The sequence below is a fragment of the Astatotilapia calliptera genome, chromosome 12 (assembly GCF_964374335.1).
Source record: "Astatotilapia calliptera chromosome 12, fAstCal68.1, whole genome shotgun sequence".
Taxonomy (NCBI): Eukaryota; Metazoa; Chordata; class Actinopteri; order Cichliformes; family Cichlidae; genus Astatotilapia; species Astatotilapia calliptera.
In genome coordinates, this window is record NC_137433.1 from 15,326,894 (window position 1) to 15,348,203 (window position 21,310).

A 21,310-nucleotide genomic window follows, 5' to 3' on the forward strand; every position below is an offset into this window, starting at 1 on the left:
GCAAATCACCGCTGCAGAAGGAGGGACCTGCCGCCTCACTTAGTAGCCCATGACGTCAGTTAGTGGTAGCTGGGCACTACTGAGAGGAAGAAGTTAAGATGGTTCTCATCAAGGAGTAGTAAGTGCGGGGTTTCTGTTTAAACTGTACTTTTCTTATTATTTCTGAAAGCACTCTATAGGTTAGTATAGATCCGTGCACTCACGGCAGTTTTTTTCAGTCCCTGTGCGCTGATGCAAACTTTTCATCTTGTCTCGGGGTCAGCGTCAGGCACACGAGGGGAGGATGGGATTGGCCAAGAGCGTCTCTGGCCTACCGGCTTTGACAGCAGATTGTCATTCTCTGACAGCTGCTGGTTTCCTGTAGTTTCTCATATGTTATCGCCAAGCTGATGGCTTCTAAACGCTTCAATCTGCGGTTTTTGTTATGTGGTTTTAAAGCGCAGACATTTTCTTTTTCAAAGCCTCGAATTGGCACCCGAGTTGCTAACGCTAATTTAGCTAACTGCCTAACCTGAGGGGAAGTTAACTGGAAGCTGTAAGTTCTCGCTGTCTTTGCAGTATTGACTCAGAAACTGTCGGCGCCAGCTAATCACCCCAGCATAACACATTTTGATTACTTAACGAATTGGTAGTTTGTTCACTCCTGTCTGTTTCAAGCATCAATCATTTTGCATGTAGTAAAGACGAAGCTAGCAGCTGTTAGCCTTAGCCTTTTGGGTTTTGAAATTGCATAAAAGATTTCAGTTTCCATTTGTAAAACCGCTATCCTTGGGTTAGGCTGAATATGTAAGCAGGCTTCTTACTTCACATCTTACCAAATGAATTGGGTTCAAGGCAGGAAGACTGAACACTTAAACGTTTTTAGAGATAAAGAAAGTGAATATAAATGGGTAGATGGAGGATGTGAATGGGTCATGTTTTGCATCGCACGGGAATTCTGAAAATAAGGATTGACTTAGATTTGACTTGTGTAAAAACCTTGTTACAACATTGTCTTATTCCTTAAATATAACACAGTATTGCTGCCAGCATGCACCTCAGCACTGTGGCGCCCTAATTCCATGAAAGTCCCTGTGTGGTAAGCAAAAAAGAAGCACTGGAAGTCTGAATTGGCACTACCTGCACTATTGCATGTGGCCACTTACTGGCCTACAGGAGTGAAGGAAGACTGTTCCCGCATCCCTAACACCCCACAATCACTCACTGCACTCAGGCTCACATGGTTTGATAAATTTGACATCTTCTGATGTTGCCTGCACATTTTGTTTGCTTCAAACTTAAACGTCACTGATTACAAGTCCTAGCAGCATTGAAACAAAACATCTGATGGTGGATGACATTTAGTTCAGCCTTGTTTGACCAGGGATGGTCTTTAATGGTTAGAAATCTTGAATAATAGATTCAGATCTGTTTTGTCTTCTTAATTAAACTGCTTCGGCTAAGCTCACTGTATTTCTGGCCCCACCTAACTCACATTATTAAAAAACAAACAAACAACAACAACAAAATAAACTTTCTGTAGTCCCATAAAGTTTTGTCTTAATTCAGCTCTAACTTTTTCAACCAGGTCTAGTAATAGGTTCCTCTCATCTTGCTGATGTCAGCAGTATGTCACTATGGGTGGTTCTAGAAGTATTTTTCCCTCAGGAAGAGTAACTTTGAGTGTCTTCCTGTTCCTGGCAGTGAGCAGGTCTCTGTGTGTCATCGTGGTTCTTCTGGTTTTGTAATCCGGAGTCCCTGTAGTTATGTTCTCATTGCTTCTTCTGGACTTTTCTGCATACTGTGTGACCTGACAGGCAATTGTCATGTTGCATTCATTGTGAATACAGACAATAATATAAGGCATGAGTAAATGTGCATGCTGATTTGGCATGGTAATGAGTAATATTTAGAGACTGAACCTTTTTATAAATAATCTCAATAACAAAGGCTATACAGGCTTTACTGCCAAGATGTAGAGACATTTCAGGCTCCAGAGTCAGTTTTATTGTTTTAGGATGTATTATTACTGTATTATTTATGCCACATGCATCTGCAGTGTTTTCTTTTTTTTGTCCTATTAGTATGTGCTCTAACTCACTCTTAAAAATACAAATGTCGGCATACGTCTAGAAGAATACTCCTTCTCTAATATGGGTCGCTGCTTTAGATTGATGTGGAATGATAGTTTATCTCATGAAATTGTCTAATATGAAACAGCGGATTTGAGAAATGCGTGCTTCATGAAAGTTACTCATCATATGTTTCTCTCTTTTGCAGCCGTGTGGTTTTACCCTGTAGTGTCGAAGAGGTGAGTAAGTGGCTTAATAGCTTGTTATGCTATTAAGATGTTGTAAATGATTAACTTTTTGTCAAGTCTGCTTATATTTTCTTTGTTGATGCCGTTGACACATAATCATGTTGACAATAACAAAATAATGACATTAACAGCCATAAAAAGTTACAATAAATTAATAATAACTAAATAAGGAAAAAGTCATAATAATGTTAAAGGATATGAAATGCACTTCTTCATACTTACAAATATGTAGTTTCTTTTCTATAGTGCCTGTACTGTTTGTGTGGTTGTAAACGAGCCCATATTGATGCTTGAAAAAAAGTCCATCCTCAGTTAGTCTGACTGTTTAAACTGAGTCAACCCTCAGTTCCTTTTTTGGGCTTTAATGTGTCACTGTGGCGTGGCCAAAAGGAAATGTTGCAAGTCTCTGACATGTGCCTTTTGTTTAAGACAGTTCTTTTCCACTCGCTGATAATAAAGACATGGCAGTGTTGTATCATTTCTGTTGTTTTGGCTGCTAAAACCAAGAAAAAGCTTAATTTTGCAGATGTTGTTTGTTTGAGCCAGCAATCGTTCTCTGTGTTTAGAGACATTTCTGTAATAAATCCCAGACTTTCAGCCAGCTGCTGGGATACAATCTCTTGGCAATTAGTGCTGCATATCCAAATTCAAAATATTTGAAAAGTAATTCTTGTCTTTGTGGAAGAAATGTTAACAAGACTTATGGTAGCTGATTATTAGTCATTCTCTTCTTCTGCTGTTTGATGTTCAAACATCATAAGTAAGTTAATTTAGCTTTAAGATGGTGGAATTGGGGAACACAGCAGCAGAACTGAAAAAGCTGGCTTAAACATTTAGCTCTTCAGCAAGTTTTCTCTGCACGTTATAGAAATCTAACCTACACTAGAGTGGCAGCAGGACAATAATAGAGCTTAAGAATTTTATGGTTACTTTTTTTTGCACAGTTTTACAAAACAGGTCATGGGTTGGGTTCTGTTCCTACAATTTCACTGTATGGGAAAGACAGAGAGAAATGAATGAATTAAAAAAATGTCATCCATATAAAATATTTGATTTACTTTTCTGACAGTTTTAGATTTCCTGTGTTGCCCTTGAGCTCTCAGGAGTAATGTACATTGATTACTGTTTGGTTAAAAAGCGTTGCTGTGTTCATAATAAGCCTATATCATTTTATTAGATGGAAACTTTCAAAATGTTAGGAAGAGAAAGAATTGGTTTATGATTTAGATGTATGTCACAGTAAAAAGTACTTAAATCTACTGTCTAGCATCATGTTTTTATATTATGATGTTTGTCTTGCAGTATCAAGTGGGGCAGCTGTTTTCTGTGGCTGAAGCGAGTAAAAATGAGACGGGTGGTGGTGAGGGCATTGAGGTACTCAAGAATGAGCCATATGAAAAAGATGGAGAAAAAGGACAGTACACACACAAAATTTACCACCTAAAGAGGTATGTGCTTTCCTTTGTATTTCTTGTTTTTTAGAACTCCACTGTTGGCTTCATTGATTCTTTCTTATAGTGTAATAGTGCAGTGCTACCAGGCAGTGTCAGTGTTGTCTTATCTGTGAAGCATTTTCAGTTCAGTTGCTAACTGTGCAATCTTTGCTATAGAAAAAATAGGTGATAAGTCTTCCTCCTTCCTTTCTCTTACCTGTACCTCCTACCCTCCACCACACCCTACAGTAAAGTCCCAGGATTTGTGAGACTCCTAGCTCCTGAAGGTGCCCTGATTTTCCATGAAAAGGCTTGGAATGCCTACCCCTACTGCAGAACCAGTGAGTCCCCTTCCCAGCACCACTTAGTTTAGGTTTGCCTTGAAACTCTTCTTCTCACTTTTAAATTAACATGTCTTGTCTTTCTTCCCCCCCTTTTTTCCTTCATGCCTAACCTGGAACAGTTGTGACGGTATGTAACCCTAAATGGGTTTTATTAGCTAAACTTAAAGTTAATAAGAAAAGAATTGCATAATTTTTTTTCTTCATTATGTTTCTTCTTTCTCTTTATTCTAGAATGAATATATGAAAGATAATTTCTTCATTAAAATTGAGACATGGCACAAACCAGACCTTGGAACGCAAGAAAATGTGAGGACATCAAAGCAAACGGATGTCTAGTATGAATCATGAGTTTTATTTTCTAACATATCTTTTTGTATTTGCTCAGGTGCACAAACTAGACAGTTCCACGTGGAAGAATGTAACGGTGGTGCCCATTGACATTGCAGACAGAAGTCAAGTGGCCCATGCTGTAAGTAGCTTCATACACAGTATGGCGCCTTCATGTGGACAACTTTGATTATTACAGTTCTTTGTCATGAGAATGTTTCGTAAGCAGGTGTTTTATGGCTCTGTTTATGATTTAATTTGAATATATATGCGTTTTCCAGGGAGAGAGAAAAACGACATCTAGCCTTTCCTATGTAATAGGGATGCAGATGAATAACACTGATGAAATGAAACAGCACTTTCTTTCTATTCTCGTCTAACCAATTTATTGAATTGCATACATATCTGAAAGTAGCTGAACGAGCATTTTGTTACTACTGAGCAGTCTGTGTGACTTATGACTTACTGCATGTTTCTCTGGTGTGATATTACTGCAGTCCAATTTAAAATCCAGAATAAACGGTGTTTGTGCGATCCTTTCTCTTGCCTATATAGCACTCTCAAACTGTTAGAGTCAGAGTTTAATTCATGAAAACAATACAGACGAGCTAACTGACACATGGTCGTTTCATCTGTGGAGTTTCAGGGAACAATCTTTTGGCTAAATCGGTTTAGTTTATGTAGTAAAGATTTGCTCTTGGTTTGGTCAGGAATCACGCCGTCCATATAAATCACATGTTGTCACAGCATGTGGTTTCTCTGCTCAACTTTGTCTTGCTCTTAAGCATTGATTATTCTCAGCTACGGACACAGACAGCCAAGTAGTCATTCTTTGAAGTCCGCCACTTGGGGTGTACTTGTAGTTGGTGCATTGTAGTGTAAATCCACAGCGGACAGAAAAAACTGGCAGATATGCAGACACTGTGCTCTGTCTCATAAACAACTGATCACTAGGACCTGAGTGGACCCTAGTGGACTCACAAGATGTGATCAAGGCTTTAACACAAGCAGAGCTGTGTGCATCTGTTTTTCTGTTTTGTGTTGTTTTTTTTCAGTTAATATAAACTGGTAATCAACCGGATGTCCTAGTTAAAGAAGAAGTAGCACTTAATGTGTCTGTGCATATTCACTGACTATTACTACAGTTTCAGGGAGGCTAATAAAATATTTTGAAAATTATAATGACTGTTAGACAGATTAGAATTCAGTATCTTCTAGCTCCTGCTAAGCTGTTTATTCACAATGATTTTTTTTTTCTTCTACTTTTTTGCTGGGCTTTAGCTTTAGTTTCCAAAGTGTGTTTCTCGTTTCAATTTTGTTTTTATTGTTTGAAAATGTGTGTAGTTTATATTAATTTCACTTTTAGTTTTAGGGTTTTTTAAAATTATTATTGTTTGGCAGGCATATGTCAGGAATAGGTTTGGCAAAATCATTACAGATTTTACAGTTAAAAAAACCCCCAAAAAAACAAAAAACTTGTTGAAAGTACTTGACTTAGTCTTGTAGACATCCAGAATCACAATAAACGCGTCTATCAAAGCCTATTGTAGTCATACAATATCCTCAGTTTTAGATAATAAAAATAAGGATATTGTGTCTATATATTTTTTAGTTTTCCAGGTTCACAAACAGTGCTTATCCATCCTTTTTTTTTCCCTTCTTCTTCCCTCCTAAAAATTGCTTCAGGGCCATGGTGCTAACACAGAGCCACAGACAATCATTTACATTTAGACCTACGACTAGTTTAGAGTCACTTTACTTAATGTGTATGTTGATGTTTTGTGTGTCTGTGAGGAAAAAACTATTCGCAGATATCTCAGATTTGTAACTCACCAAGTCATATGTCAGCCAGGCACCACTTTAAAAAGCACGAGAGAGACTGGAGCACATTTTTTAGTACTTAACTCAACATTTGGATTTTATTTACAGGCTGTCATGAGCTTCAAAACAGTTGTGTATGTTGTTCTTACAGCAACATACTTGATTTTTCAGGTATGATTATGCATTCATGGAGCTGAAAAAGCTGCCTGTGCTCGTGGCATCGACGATAAGTAGAGCATTGCAAGTGAAGAGAATCTTTGGCAATCTTCATAAACCTTTAGTCAATCCTGACCCATTTTATAAATATTTTACTGAAGTTGGCATCAGGTCCAGCCCATCTCCTTGGTATTTTTTTATTTTGGTTTGGTTTGTCTGTGAGTTTTCCCCCAGTCTCTCTTTGTATTTCTTTATAAAGACACAGAACATTAATTGCTCTCTGGGCTGTCGTGTACTTGGCTGACTGTTCTGCTTTATTGGGCTATGTTACTTCTTAGTTTTGTTTTGTTTACTTGTGTTTTTTGTGGTCTGTTTCTTTGCACCGTTTGAAAATGTGTTTGCTGTGCTGTAATAACACAGTGCATTAAAAATAGTTGATTTCAGGAGTGTGTCCCAATACAGCCAGCTGACTGGAGAGATCTTTGTATTTAAAAACGTACACATACCAGTTGAGGATAAATTAAAGATTTGAATACTGCTTGGAATCTCTGAAATCATATTTGAAGATGTTGCAGGTTATTGCTCTTATTTGACATCACATTGCCTCATTTCAATGTGACTGCCGGTATGCGTGCAAGCATACATGTGGCTATTTGGCCGAGAAGCCCTAGTTTCTGTGTGTGTACATGTTTGTTTGCGGTGGGTAGTTAACGAGGCGGACGTGTTTGCCTTGCTGGAGGAGTGTGTTGTGTCTGAGGGCCCTATCAGCCCTCAGCCTCGGGCATGACTGCAGGCTCTGGGGCGTACCGCCAGCACAGATGAGTTTGTTAGTGTAATTAAGGTTCACAGTGCTGCGTGTGCCGGAACTAGACAAACACACACTCGAAGTAAACACACTTGCAGTCTAATACACACTCTTTTAGAAATGGCTTCTTTTCGCGTACCACGGCACATCGATTCACAGACCTCATTAGTGCAGCACAGTGTATTGTTATAGTGATGGAGCTCTCAGCATTAAAACACCCAAATTAGAGAGAGTGTGTGTGTGTGTGTGTGTGTGTGTGTGTGTGTGTGTGTGTGTGTGTGTGTGTTTTAGTGGTGCGTTTTTATTTCTTTCCACACGTTTGGCACCCTCCTGTTGGATAGTAGCCCTGAAAAAGTAGCTTTTAGCTTCAGGCGCATCATGATTTATTTAAAATTGCTGGGCCCTTGAGCTGTTGATAATTTTAAAGCCATTTCATTTATTTTTATTACTATTTCTCTTGTCTTTTTTTTTTTTTAATTTTATTTTTTTATGAGAAAGTCAGGTCTGTTAAGTTTTTCGTGCTCGTCACGTGTGCTCAGTATCCCTCTACATTTTACTATACCCTTTAATACAAAAAGATCTTGGTGCATTGGGGGAAAAAATTAAAGGGCAAAAGTGCTTAGTTCACCAGAATATGTTGGCAGGACATGACCTTTTGAATTGGATACTGTATATGGGGTAAAAGGTTATTTTGCAGTTGGAGCTGCAGACATACAAACTTAAATAAGCAGCACAAATCCTCATCAGCACACAACAGGTAGATGCAAGTACATTCACTTATGTTAACTGGCATCCTCACCCTAATTAAACAAGTGTCAGAGCCCCCATACACAGATCGGTCTTATCTTCAAGCCACTTGTGAGCACAGCTGTGTTCTAGTCCTGCTTTGTGACATTATCTGCAGAGATGGAAGGATTTGTGAAAAGGGAGGAGCCCTCTTCTGACTTTTCTTGTAGCTAAGCTGTTTCTGCTCTTTGTTCCCTTACTCTCGTCGTTGAATAGTTGTCCCACATTTCCATCTTTTCATTTAAAAACGGTGTCTATGTTTTTGTTTTTTTTTAAATTGGGGTAAAATCCTGCTGATTTCTTGGCTCTTGTTGCAAGATGAAACAAATACCAGTATTCATAAATAAGCTTGCCTCAGCTTTGTTAAATATTCTGTGCTATATATTCTACTAATGAAAGTAACTGAAAGTTTCATTGTAGGACTACAAGGAAGATGAGGATCCTGCCATTTTCAAGTCTGTCAAGACTGGGAGAGGACCTCTTGGTCCCAACTGGAAGGTAATGCTGTTGTAAACTACATATATTTTTAACTGAAAATGGTCTACATCCATGTGACTGTTTCAGCACCAGTTCAGAAATAATCATTTGATAAAATACAGACTTCAACTGCACAGTGGCTGCTTACATAGACAATAAGGGCTTTTTCTTTCTTATTTCTTTGACTTTCTTCTGACAAAGGATCACATGTTTGGGTGGTATAAATCCAAGGTAGCATGTAGTTACCAATCAAACTCAATTAGGCGATGAATGCTAATATCTGTGTCAACTATTTCAGCCCTCTTGGGGTTGGCAGTTTTGACAAAAGTTTCCTCTCTGGGAGCCCTAAAAAGGCAAATTAGTGTGGATGCTCAATGTAAATACAGCAGAAGTGGATTTTTCTTTCTTTCTTGCTTTCGTTTTTTTAAATGAAATGCGATGCATCTAAGAGTTTTGAACACGGCCTTAGGCCACAGGGTGCTTTTAAAAAAAAAACCCAAAAAAAAACAACAACAACAACGGAGGCAAACATTTGACCCATTTGCCAAGTTATAGGAAAATGGGTATATATCTGGCCATCAAGACTAGGGATGGGTACCGGTGTCCAGTGCCATCTGACATAAACGGTAGTAACCAGACCGAAAAGCAGCGAACATTTCGGTGCTTTTTTTCCTGAGCTGTGATTCACTTCTAGCCAATAATTTTATGTTTCCGAGGATAGTAGGCAGGTCCAGGTACGTGCGTTCTTTTATGCAGAGCTACGGATTAAAAATGCCCAAGGCGAAGCGGTCAAAAGTCTGGCTGTACTTCACAGCAAAAGATGCAAACTCAGCAGCCTGCAACAAGTGCTTTAAGCTGATACTGTGATACTGTCAAAGGAGGTAACACCTCAAATCCGATGAAACAGCTGGCGACGCATAGCGTTTTTTTAAAAAGCCCAGAAATGCGCCGTATGATAGCTTGCTGCGAGACCTCACACCGAGCGCATCTACTGTGCGTGGGTTGCCTGTTATCTGACCCGGAGTTAGCAATATCCCCCAAAAAACCCGAAGAGTAGAGTCCTGGCCCCTAGCCCTGCCAGTGTAGCAGAAATGATGACGGATGATGATGGCAGCAGCAGCCGTTCTTCTCTGCGTGAGTAGCTTAATGTTGTTAGTGTGTAATTTACGTTGAGTAGGCTAACCACGTTATTACATTAATGCATGTAAAGTGAACTAGCAAACCTCATCATAGCTACATGCGGCTGTCTTCTTGTTTGATGGCAGATACTCCCTTCACCCTGGCCAAAAAGGCTAAAATGACCAAAGAAAAAGTGGAAAACAGTTAAACATGAGAGGTTTTGGACAAAGTTTGTGTTTTTTCCATTGATTAAGCACTGCTTCCAGCCAAGAGTGATACCATATATGCCCCATAGCTGCAGAAAAGGCTAACATTGTTATCTTTTTACAAAAAACCAGCTGAACATGAGAGGTTTTTGGACCAATTTTGTGTTCTCCATTCTTTAAGCACCGGTTTGAGCACCGGCACCGTTTCAAAGGTACCGATTTGGCACCGGTATCGGATAAAACCTAAACGATACCCATCCCTAATCAAGACCTGGATTAGTAGTCTTGCTCTCATGGATTTTGCTTCTATATTTCATGACTTTGTACAGTCATGTGCATTGTATGTAGTTGCTGCAATGTTTTGATCTCCAAAGTCTAAGTGCAGCTTGGACATATTGGGTCAGCCAAAGATTGTGTTTTGTGTGGATGTGCCTGCAGCAGGTTTATATAGCAGGTTTATGTGATGAGATCTAGGCATTAAAAGTCTTTTACAGGTAACTTACAGAGCTGCAAGAACACTCAGGCTTCGTCCACAGCTGGAAGTAAAGTGTCCGTTTGTGGACTCAGAGTCTAAATTGGCAAACAGCAGTTCTGTATAAAGAGGGACATATTTTGATAAGGGGTAAAAAGTCAAAAAGTAGCTCATCCACAGAGAAACTTTGTCAGTAGTTATGTTGCTTTCACCTGTAAACCCCGCCGTACCCCGGAGCCACACGACCGGGTCCTGTTCGCTGTTGGAGCACAGAGGATTTCTATTCTGCAGTGGAGCCCTCAAAGTTCACCATGGGAAACTTTCCTCTGCTTCAAGAATTTTTGCAGAACAAAGGCAGCCAAACAGCTTTAAAAAGTATGAATAAAGAAGCACAACTTTTATTTTGTGTTTTTAATTAGATCACTTTCCCGTCCGCTGTGGACATGGAAAAAGACTGTTTTTGAAAAGGTGGGGGGAGAAAGTAGTTATGTGACAACAGAGGCACAATTTCTGCCAGCTTCTCAGAGCAATAAAACTCTTGTCTATCTCTGCATGCACACATGCTTGCATATCGGTACCCTTTGTATTTCTGAAAACTTCTGCTCCTTTGAGTGGGGCACAGAGAGGGAGAGAAGAAATGTCACCGTAAGTGTTTTGATGTAGAATCCGTTTCATGTGAAGTTCTCCTTTAGCGATGACAACTTTTCTAAACCCACTGCAAATTTAGAAATGTTTCTCATTTCCCTTCTCTCACGCTTCTCCATGATCGTAGCATCAAACGGCAGTGGGATGAGGGCGATTGAGGCGGGTCTGTGGCATTTTCTTTTTGGAATGCCGAGCCAGAATGAAGTGATTAATTAAACAGGTGTTCTCAGAGGGAGAGTGTGTGTGTTCTGGGGGCGAGCAGGTCCTAGGTGTTAATAATGTAACCGGCTTTGCACTGCGGCGCCCTTATCGCTTCGTGAGCACCGTTTTATCTGCCTTCTGTGGCCACAAAGACATGCCTGTCGGGAACGGTGTCGCTGTCAGGGTGGAGGCAGAGAAATGGTCCCTTCATCTGGAGTTTATCCACTTTGCTGTGGTCCCCCCTCCCAACACCCAGCCTCTTTTCTTCTTCTCTTCTTCAGAGCGCGCGGCAGAGTGCAAGCAGCGGATAGATTTAGAAAGTGTGCTGTAGATTAGGGCACTTTTATCTGTGCACAGCACATCTTCATGTTGATAATTATTTCAGCAACCTTCATGCCCAAAGCATTATGCATTAATGAACGAATCTTAGATTTGTCAAAAATAATGCCTTCTGCTGCTTTTACAACTGTTCTCTCATTGGAAAGTTTCTGTCAAGTTTTTGCAGCGCGTTATTCTGATATAGTGACGGGTTGTAAGTCGGATTCTTTTCCCTGTTCCTCTCAACAGAAAGAGCTGAATAGTAATCCTGAATACCCAAGGATGTGTGCCTACAAATTAGTCACAGTCAAGTTCAAGTGGTGGGGCCTGCAGACCAAAGTGGAGAACTTCATCCACGAGGTTAGTGACATATTTGGGATTAGGATTCGACTTTATTGGCATTACACATGTATAAATACAGGATAACGAAATATAGTAGAAGACGTAAAAACTCATTTACACAGTTGGCTCATGAGTTATATTTAGATTGAGAGTATTGCAAGTTTGCGCATGCAATACTGTGCCTCTTCTGTCTGGGTGGGCAGTGCTTAATTAGTGCTTAATTATTATAAGCAAGCTGTAACTGCAAACATGATGAGGTAATGTTTGGGGGCTCTATAGTCAAATGGAACTTAAGCCAGTAGGATACAGTAGAGTAATTTGTATTTAGAGTTTCTCAAGTTTCAAATGTACTTATAAACACTTGACTGATGCTAAACATCACCCAGTCCTAACCAAGACTGCTGCTATCTACCACAGCAAGAGAAGAGGATCTTCACTAACTTCCATCGCCAGCTCTTCTGTTGGATTGATAAGTGGGTGGAGCTAAATATGGATGATATACGGCGTATGGAGGCAGAAACGCAGAGAGAACTGGATGAGGTGAGTGTATAAGTAGAAAATCACAGTTAAAATTTAACTTTAAGTCTGGTAAGTGATGGATTTGGTGCAAGAGAAAATAAAACTTTCCCAACCCTAAGCACTTTCTTTGGTTAAATTTCTCTTATTCGCTGTGCAAAATCCGTGTAACACCAATTTTAGTTATCCAGCTGTTCTCTTCCATTCACTAGAAGTAGAGTGTGCTAATGTGATAAAGCTGGAGGACTGCTGGAGTAAATGTAGTGGCTTAAGGGCTCCCTGTGGAGTCTTTGACCCCTAGTGGTGCGATCTAGCTGACTTTCTTTGAGTGGATCCTGGTGTTATTTACCGAGTGCACAAGTAAAAGGCCCTTTATTAATATATGTGAATTCAAAACCTCATAGTTTTTAGTGTTTTGTTTTTTTAAAATCAATATTTTCAATATCAATAATATTACATTTAAGATCAATCGTCATATTTTTTCCTTTTCATGTATGCATTTTGTTTGTTACTAAACTTCCTTAAACTGTTTGGTAATCAGCACAAAACGGATGACTGTGAGAACAGTGTTTGTTCTTCCTCATAATCCCATTTCTATGATTGCCTTTATTGTATTTTTATCCAGAGGCGTAAGAATGGTTCTGTACAAAGGCTACAGAGGAGTAGCAAGGCCAAGTGTAGGTCTTTGTACTGCTGTTTGTTGTTACTGGTAGGGCAGCATCTTAATGGGGTTTCTGTTAGCCTGGCAAGGCTGTGCCGCATCGTGCCATATAGCTAATTATGATTCGAAACATTTCCACCGTCATCTGTAGGCCGCCTGTGTTCCAGTGTATCCCATGGCTAGTGCATGATGGTCTCGCCTCAGCTTGTGATGTGTAACAATGTCTGCCAAGTGCAGGGTATTTTTATCCCCCAACCGTAACTCTGCATGGGTCTCTATAGTTGGGGGATTAGTTTACATTCTGTGTCCATGTTTGCACACTTCAGCATCATTTTCTTTATTTTTCTAACAACCAATCACTAAGTTGGAGTAGTTTATATAACCTAACCATTCGTATTATTATTCCATCCATCTGTCCATTTTAATGGCTCATCCAGTTCAGGGTTGACCTTCACAGTAAACAGTGTCTGCTTGCAGGAACCTTTTATGTGTGAAAAGTCTTAATATATTGTCTCATGTTTTAAGTTGACAGAGCTTCGTTAGATGCTCACTTTAGACGACTTTAGTTTTTCTGTGCGGTGCAGTGGAGCGAGCCAGCACGGCTTGGCTGATTGCAGCTGTTCATGGCATGGTGCGACTTCACTCTGCGCTCTTCGGTGTTGAGAAAGGGCTTTACTCCACTGTGCTTGTGCTTGTGTGTGCACATGCCATTTCACATTCGAGGTCCAAAAGCAGTCATCTAAGAGGAAACACTGGTGAAAAGCATCCATTTCTTCACCACAAAAACATCTTCGGTTGCATTTTTGTAATGTTTCTCTTTGTGCGATTTGAACACAGGATAACAGTGTTTGACTGAATCTCAGCAGTACAGATGTGTTTTTTAAGTGTTCATCCTGCTACTTCTGTCAGTAATCACATCATCAGTAAATACCCAGTGACCCAGTTCTGCTGGCAACCACAGAAGCCCATGCCATAACATTGCCTCCACCATGTCTGACAAATGATTTGCTAATCTTAGTCTTATTCCTTCTTCGTACTACGTACTGTCTATATTCATGTTAATAAAGGCATTTTTTGATTATAGGCTTCGACAGTGGTGTGCCAACCTCCTCAAGAGTGCTCCTCAGGTAGCTAGATGTTGTGAACAGGCCTTTTCTTTAAAAATTCCTCCATTCTTAGTTGTCTTCTGTGGTATTCCAGGCCGTTTAGGGTTACTGAGCTGCCACTGCTTTTGTTCGTTTTAAGAAGGAGCTATAATGTTCGATTTGATAGCTCATGTGCAATAAAACCTACTTTTATTGCAAATTGAGAGCTCCTTTGAAAGGCTAGCATACAAGTTTAACACAAGTAGTTATATATGTACACAGAAGTTCCTGCAGTCCAGTTAATCCCCATAGAAAAATAGTCTACTTCTAAATCACAGGCTTCAGTTTCTGCATCTTGCATTCACTCTAAACCTCTCCACTGCCTTGCTCTTGAAACTTCTCCAAATATCAGTCTGGGAGCTTTTGGCCGTACAAGGAGAACAAGGGAGGAATCTGGGCTGGACCGGCCAAAGTGGGCCAGTCTCAAACATTCCTGGCTCGCTACCAGCATGCAGAATTTTTGCGCTTTGCCTTCTCACATCTCGCCCAGCTGAGCATGTGTTTCCAGTTTTCCCTCGGAGTAAGTAAACAGGTTGGTACAATCAAAGACGGCTGCGGCAAGCAGGGCAACAAGCCTGAACGTCAAAGCTCAAGGGTTACCAGGGTCACATTTGGGTGGTGGTGAGAACAGCCTACACACAAGTCACTGCCCTTCACGTTCTAGACAAAGACAGCACTGGGTGAATGGAAAAACCCAGCATTAAGGAAGCTGTATACTAATAGTCATATCTGAACTCTTTAAGTATAGTGGTTGGGTGCTGATGGTGTGGAAGGAGGTATGCGAGGACGGGGTGTGTACGAGGGGGTTTCAAGATGGCTCCTTTTTCCTCATTAACATACAAATGGAATTCTGCAGTTGAGAAGGAGTCTGTGCTGTGATTGAGGAGAAAGGGAGGGAGGATTGGGGGGTGAAAAGATGGAGAAGTGGGAGGGTGAATCCTCGTGCCATTTCATCAGATCTGTCTATTCCTCTGTTTAGAGCCAGTGTTGGTTTGAACTGTTCCATTAAGGTGTTCGGCTATCAGATTCTAACACTAATTGACTTTCCAAAGCCATCAGCCTCAGGGTGGGAGAATTTGAAAGTGATGCTTTTATCTACCTAGAAGACAAACAGGAGGCTTGATAAGGACTTTTGGAGCTGCCCTTTTTCCAGTTTACAAAAAGAAATGTAATGTATTTTTACTGGTTTGCAAAGCCAAAAGTAAGATTTAATGAATAGAAAGAAGTCCGACCCCTCCCAGTAACCAGCGACTCCTGAAGCCGTCATCTGAACTCTCCCTTACGTGTTTAGCTTGCATAAATCTAACGCGTGTTATTTCTCTCCCTTTCCCCACAGCTTCGCAAAAAGGGTGATGTGCGAGGAACCAGCGCTGCGGATGAATGAAAAGGATTTTAAACACCACACCCACAATGACAGCAGTTGTGAAGACTGCTAAGCGGGCTCCTTTGGTGCCACTTTTTTACCCTAACTGAATCACGCTGTGGAGGAGGGAGCGCTGCTACCTGCAATCAATAGAGCAGATCCCCGGCTTTAACCCAATCATAGTCATTCTATCCAGTGAGGAATTGATTTATAGCCACCGATACGATGCTGGCTGATGAGACTCAGGTTAATTTTGATCTTGGACAGAGAAAGGCCGGCTATGGCCATCAGGATATTGAGACCTAGTCTTCTGCAGAGATGCAAAGAAAAGCTATTTACTTTTTAAAGAAAAAAACAAAAGCAAATTCATCAGCTTGATTCCACAGTGGCAGGTGTTGGACCAAATATTTCCAGCTCCCCCAACCTCCTGTTTTTTCCCTACCAAAAAACCCCCCATTCCTCACAGAATGATGCCCTCTGTGACCTCTCTTTGTCTCTTCCCCAGTCTTCACTGTACACACTGTGGCTCAGTGTGTGGTTTGCATTCCCTGGCAGGAGACTGTTTGTCATGCTCTTGTTCCTTCCTGCCATAACCTCCATTAAGTGATTACTAACAGCCTTGGCGTCTTGGCCCGTTGTAATCCTTCTTCCATCACCCCCCTCACCTTATCGAAGCACTGCATCTTATTAACACTGACAATCATGTCTGTACAGGTATTCACTCTCACTCCCACATGCAAAGGTAACAGGAAGCCCACACACGCACTCAGTCATATGACACATGCAGTGTGCAGAGAGCATAAACATGTGAATTCATTCTTACCCATACACACTCACACACACACTCACTCACAGGTGTGGATACCTTTGTGCTGACTGATCTTTGAGAAACTCAAGCAGGGGCAGATCCTCGCGAGCTCTTTTAGCTAAAGGATGTTACTTTGAATATGTTTACAACTCTCTCCCCCACCCTATACTGAAAACAGTCGCACATAACATACATTGCAGCATTCACCTCTCTAAAAGATGTCCCTAGAGGAAAACAAACTGCACTGAAAAACAGCCACAGATGGTGCTACACCCCTCCAGCCTCTGTCACAAGCCAAACTGTGCTGCACTCACCCAACCCACCACCAGAGGCCTTTCTCGCTCCTCCGGCTCTCTGAGGTAGACAGTTTCCAGAAGGCCTCCCCTCCTCTGCATCATTCTAGCTGTGTTTACAGATTTGCAATTGCCTTATCAGTGCCTAGTGGATACCAGTACCATGTAGAGTTGCTTATGTGTCCAGGCCTTTACACCTATCAGAGCTACTACACTTAATGAACCTCTGCTGCCAGCCATTGTTTTAGCTACCTCTCTCATTTCTGACTGGCCATTTTTCCTGATGCCCTAAAGTGTGTCCACCAAATGTTTTGGAAAATGTCAGGCACCCAGTTGAACCCTTAAGAGGCACATAGGTTTGGGTTCTTTTTTGTTTTGTTCTGTTTTTCCCATGTGAGAGGATCTATTAGTATGCCACACAATATTTTATGTCAAAGCGGTTCAAATACACGACTGTGCCTGGTAGCCGGTTTACAAATAAAATGTTCCTCCAAGCACTGTTTTTATATCAATACTGTGGTTGTCTGGTTGTCATCTGTAGATATGCTCTTACAGCTCTAAACAACTTATATAAAGTTGAGCACAGAAAAGAAGCTCAGTGCCACTTCAAGCTGCTGTCGTTTTATTTTTTGCGTAGCGTAAATACACGACACACTCGTGCTCAGGAAAAACACTTTGGTGGACACACACCTCGTAAGGGTTAGCATTAGCTGTTAGCTGGTACTTCTTAGGATTCTTGATTCTAGTCTTGACAAAAGAGCTTTATCAGGGCGCAGACTTGTATGTTATTCTTTTGTTTCCTGATATGTGGAAGTGCAATTCCTTTCCATTCCCGCAAGCAGAACTTTGTTACTATAACAGCCAGCGTGCACCGTTTGTCATGTAAATCTTTACCTCAGACCAGCCATTGGAAAGAGCTGCCATATTAATGTTTTCTGGCTTTTCAGCTCTGCATCCAGCTCTCTCTCTCTTTTCTTTTTTCTTCAGGCTTCAGAATTGTGTCACATCAGCCTTGAATATTAATTATGCTTGTGTTACATGTATACAGTATGTGTGGTTTGCTCATGTGTTCCCTTGTAATGTTCTTGAATATTTGTTTGTTTTGGTTGCGTGTCACTGTTTTAAATTGCCCAACATAAATTTGGGATTTGTGTTTAGTAATCGGTTTCCCGTTATTTCTCAAGGCAGATTATATGATTAAATACTTTCAGGAAAGTATTCTAGTGTGTTTGGTTAATGACAATCCTGTGAGGGCAAATCTGACCATGTCCACGGTAATTAGCTTTTCCAAAGAGAATAAATGGTGTTTATGTGTTCAGCAAATATTGATTTAATATAGGAAAATTTGGAAAACTGTTGTCAGAAGCATCGGTTTTCAATAACAGAATCTTCTCAGGCTAACAATAAGACAAAGATTTGAGGCTGCAAAGATAATGTAGCTTGTTCGCTTTTATCGTCTTTATGTGTTAGAGCCACCTTTGTCTTTGTTACGGTCATGAATGCATAGGTCTCTGAGCAAACAGTGTAATTAGTGTTTCAAAGTTCATTTGAATGATTCCTCATGTGTGTATGAATTTAAAAAAACAAAAAACAAGAACCCAGTGGAGAGAGGGGAAAGGAAAAATCTTAAATCAGTCGTTTGCTATTCTTCAAAACAATGATGTTAACAAAAGTGTTTAAAGGTTCTGATCAGCTTTTAAAAATCAGGGGTTGTGGTAACGAATGTATGATGTATTGTGCCTTTTTCTTTTTGCACATCTTTTTTGTGCTACTAAGTCTATATATTGTATCTAAATATAAATACATTTCCTTTTTTTTCTTCTTTTTTTGACAAAGTTTCTTGCTGTTCAGTTTGTGCTGTTTTTGTCTGATTCCTAGAAAATAAAGGTTTTGCCTGAGGGGGATTTGATCAGTCCTCAGGGCAAAGGAGAGAGCTGTCATTTATTTGTAAAGCTTTAAATGGTCACAATCTTTGCTAAAATACTATAAAAGATTTATTATTTATTTATTTATTTGTGCTATATGTTACTCTTTCTTTCATTTTGGCTCTTTGAATGACAGTTCTGTACTGTAGATTACCGATAAGACAAAAATTTCCTACAGATTTTGGTGACTCCAGCGTGGACCGCGCTCTCTACGACCTGCAGGTCAGGAGAGTCGCACAATAAACAGCGGAATCTGTGCTAAAGAGCAGGAAAAGCCACCAGTCTGCTGCCTGAGATAGCTGCCCTTTTTTTTTTCTTTTTTTTTTTTTATTGTTTGTGGAGGAATAGTCACATGTGCCTGCTGCAAGGAAACCAGCTATATCTGCTACAGAACAAGCAAATAATGCTGTTTCTAAAAGGGGAGATGGGCAGACTCGCCCACACACCTCCTGTTAAGTGGCAGCTCACAGTAGTCTACTGTAGGCATGCATCCATCCGTCCATGTGTCTCCCTCCCGAGGAAGATGAAGGGACATGTCATGAGTGAGCCCCTGTCATTTAAATAGATACTGCAACAGATGAAGGAAAGAAATGGATCTCGAAGAGAGGCTCGAGACTTGACACAGCAGGACATCCAGGCGCGTTACCAAAGAAAGCCTCGGTGTTTACAGCTCCAAACACTTTGTTATAGCGGCTTGTCGCTTGATTGCATAAGCACACAGTATCCTGAAATCTGTCAAAATGAGTCGTGTAGGCCTGCGACACCTAGGAAAAAAAAGTTGCTCTAGTGTTTGTGCACCACATGGCTGCGTTTCCTGCCGCAAGACAACACACTCTGGTAGAACTTCTGTTTTTATAGGAAGTGGCACAAGTGAAGATTTAAACTCACAGTTTGGTCCACGCCTACCGTGTTTGTGTATGTGGCCCTCCCCAGGGGGGGCCCACATTTGCTCAGTGGCTGCAGGTTTTCTTGGAGAGGAAAGTTATTTCTGGTCTACACGGGTTAGCAGTGATGTCACGAGCGCTTCCTCATCCTCCGGGCTCGGGTCAAGTTTAGCCCCAGAGATTCTCCTGAGTCTTTCCTGTTGTTCTGAGAGAGGTGCGGAGTCGAGCGATGCGTGTGGGGTGGGATGGGGAGAGGAGGAGGCTGTTGCCACCCTCCCCTTAATACAATGGTGGTTCTTTTGGATGACAGATGCTGCTTAACCCATCCTGACCCAGGGAGCTGCGATGCCTCATCTGAATGACAGGCCCACAGAGGACATACTGATGCTCTGCTGCTCACTGCCTGAGCTGCACAGGACACTGTACCCCCAACAAGGGAAGTAACTGTCTCTTTGGGCAACCCCCCACAGTAATATATGTCTAGCTGAGGAAAGCTTAACACTCTGAATTAAGGGTAGAAAAGGGCACCCACTTCTGCTATCTTGTCCTATTGAGTAAAATATTGAGACAAATTGAGTACTAAATCACTGTAGAAAAGAGTGGTATTGTGACAGTGCTTGAAAGCCTGTAGACTCTCCATTGTCATGAAGTCGCCTCAGCAGCAGCAGCAGTAGCTCTGGGCTGCATTTATCATTACTGGGGACTCAGGAGGAAAGAGACCGTGCCATCAGTTTGTCATACTTAACTTGTCTGTCTCCATTTGAGAAGACAGTGTAGACAGAACTAGCAGGCTCTGTATCACAGAGTTATTAGTATTACTGTCAGACAGAACAATATCTTGATGTTGTTGCTGTTGAGCTGCAGAATATTTGCTTCTAATGCTCTTAATTGGGTTTTGGGATACAGTCTAGTCTTTACACATTTAAAAAACAAACAAACCCATGAATCCTAATGTCTAAAGCACAGGGTGATGCTCACACTTTCAGGTTCCATGACTAAAATTCTTGTCATGATAGATCCAGATGGCTTTTGGAATACGGAGGCAGCCGATTAACACGAGCGTGAATTAGCAGCAATAACACAACAGCATTCAGCACATCTGAACAACTTAGCATCCCTCCCCGTCCCCCTCTCACTCCAAGCCTCCCTCAGAACACAGCCACTACCCATCACTGCCTCTGCAACACGAGCTTCCGTTCTCCCAGCTTCAAGAAGTGCATTTGCACGCGTATATTTGAGTGCCTTGTTCTGACCTGCTTCCAGGTTCAGCCTTTTTTTTTCTCTAGGTGCAAAGCTGAGCACTCTGTCTGCTTCTGTTAAATCAAAGTTTGCGCCATACAGAGCTGGTTATTTCTTTTCAGAACACAGAGCTTGTCCTCTTCATGATCCACAACACTGAGGAGAAATGTAGCATGTGCATTATTGTAATAGCCTTGAACATTATATACATCCCATCATGTATTTGTTGTGTGTTGTGGTTGTTGAAGAGAGGCAACACACTGACCTCGCTGAACAAAGAATTAAAAATATCACTTTTTTTTTTAAAACAGCACTTTCCACTGAATGACCATGTGACATTACAGTAGCTGCACATTTTCTTTCCATCTTCCCAGTTAAAGTATACCTCTGAGTATTGAAATAATTCATTTGAAAATACTATATTTGCTGTTGACAAATAAATTAGTGCATAAATCTACGTCGGTGTAGCAGTTTAGAGCATTACACACTCAAGTTTGTAAAAACTAATATCTAAAAGCTTCACTCTGACCAAGTCTTCTCCTCCGTCTTTGACACCATCCGCTAGGTGGCACTGTGTCTGTTTGGTAAAAGTTCTCATGGATACCCCAAAGGTATAGAGCTGTATTAACACCAAATTCTCCCACTTCCCACAGTGTCGAGAAAAGATGATATGGTTTTCTCCTCTGACCAAAAAAACTCTCCACATTTGGTGAATTAAAAGTGCG

The 21,310-nt window shown here is 40.9% G+C and overlaps 1 protein-coding gene across 1 annotated transcript; it reads left to right on the forward strand.

The window, feature by feature from the left end:
* On the forward strand, nucleotides 1-17,457 carry LOC113033769 (phosphatidylinositol transfer protein beta isoform). The gene is made up of 11 exons (XM_026187858.2): nucleotides 1-118; nucleotides 2,260-2,290; nucleotides 3,602-3,747; nucleotides 3,982-4,073; nucleotides 4,196-4,203; nucleotides 4,308-4,382; nucleotides 4,462-4,545; nucleotides 8,392-8,469; nucleotides 11,659-11,769; nucleotides 12,169-12,291; nucleotides 15,410-17,457. Exons 1-11 carry the CDS (start codon nucleotides 99-101, stop codon nucleotides 15,455-15,457), a joined length of 816 nt encoding a protein of 271 aa, XP_026043643.1. The 5' UTR covers nucleotides 1-98; the 3' UTR covers nucleotides 15,458-17,457.
* Nucleotides 17,458-21,310: the final 3,853 nt, after the last annotated feature.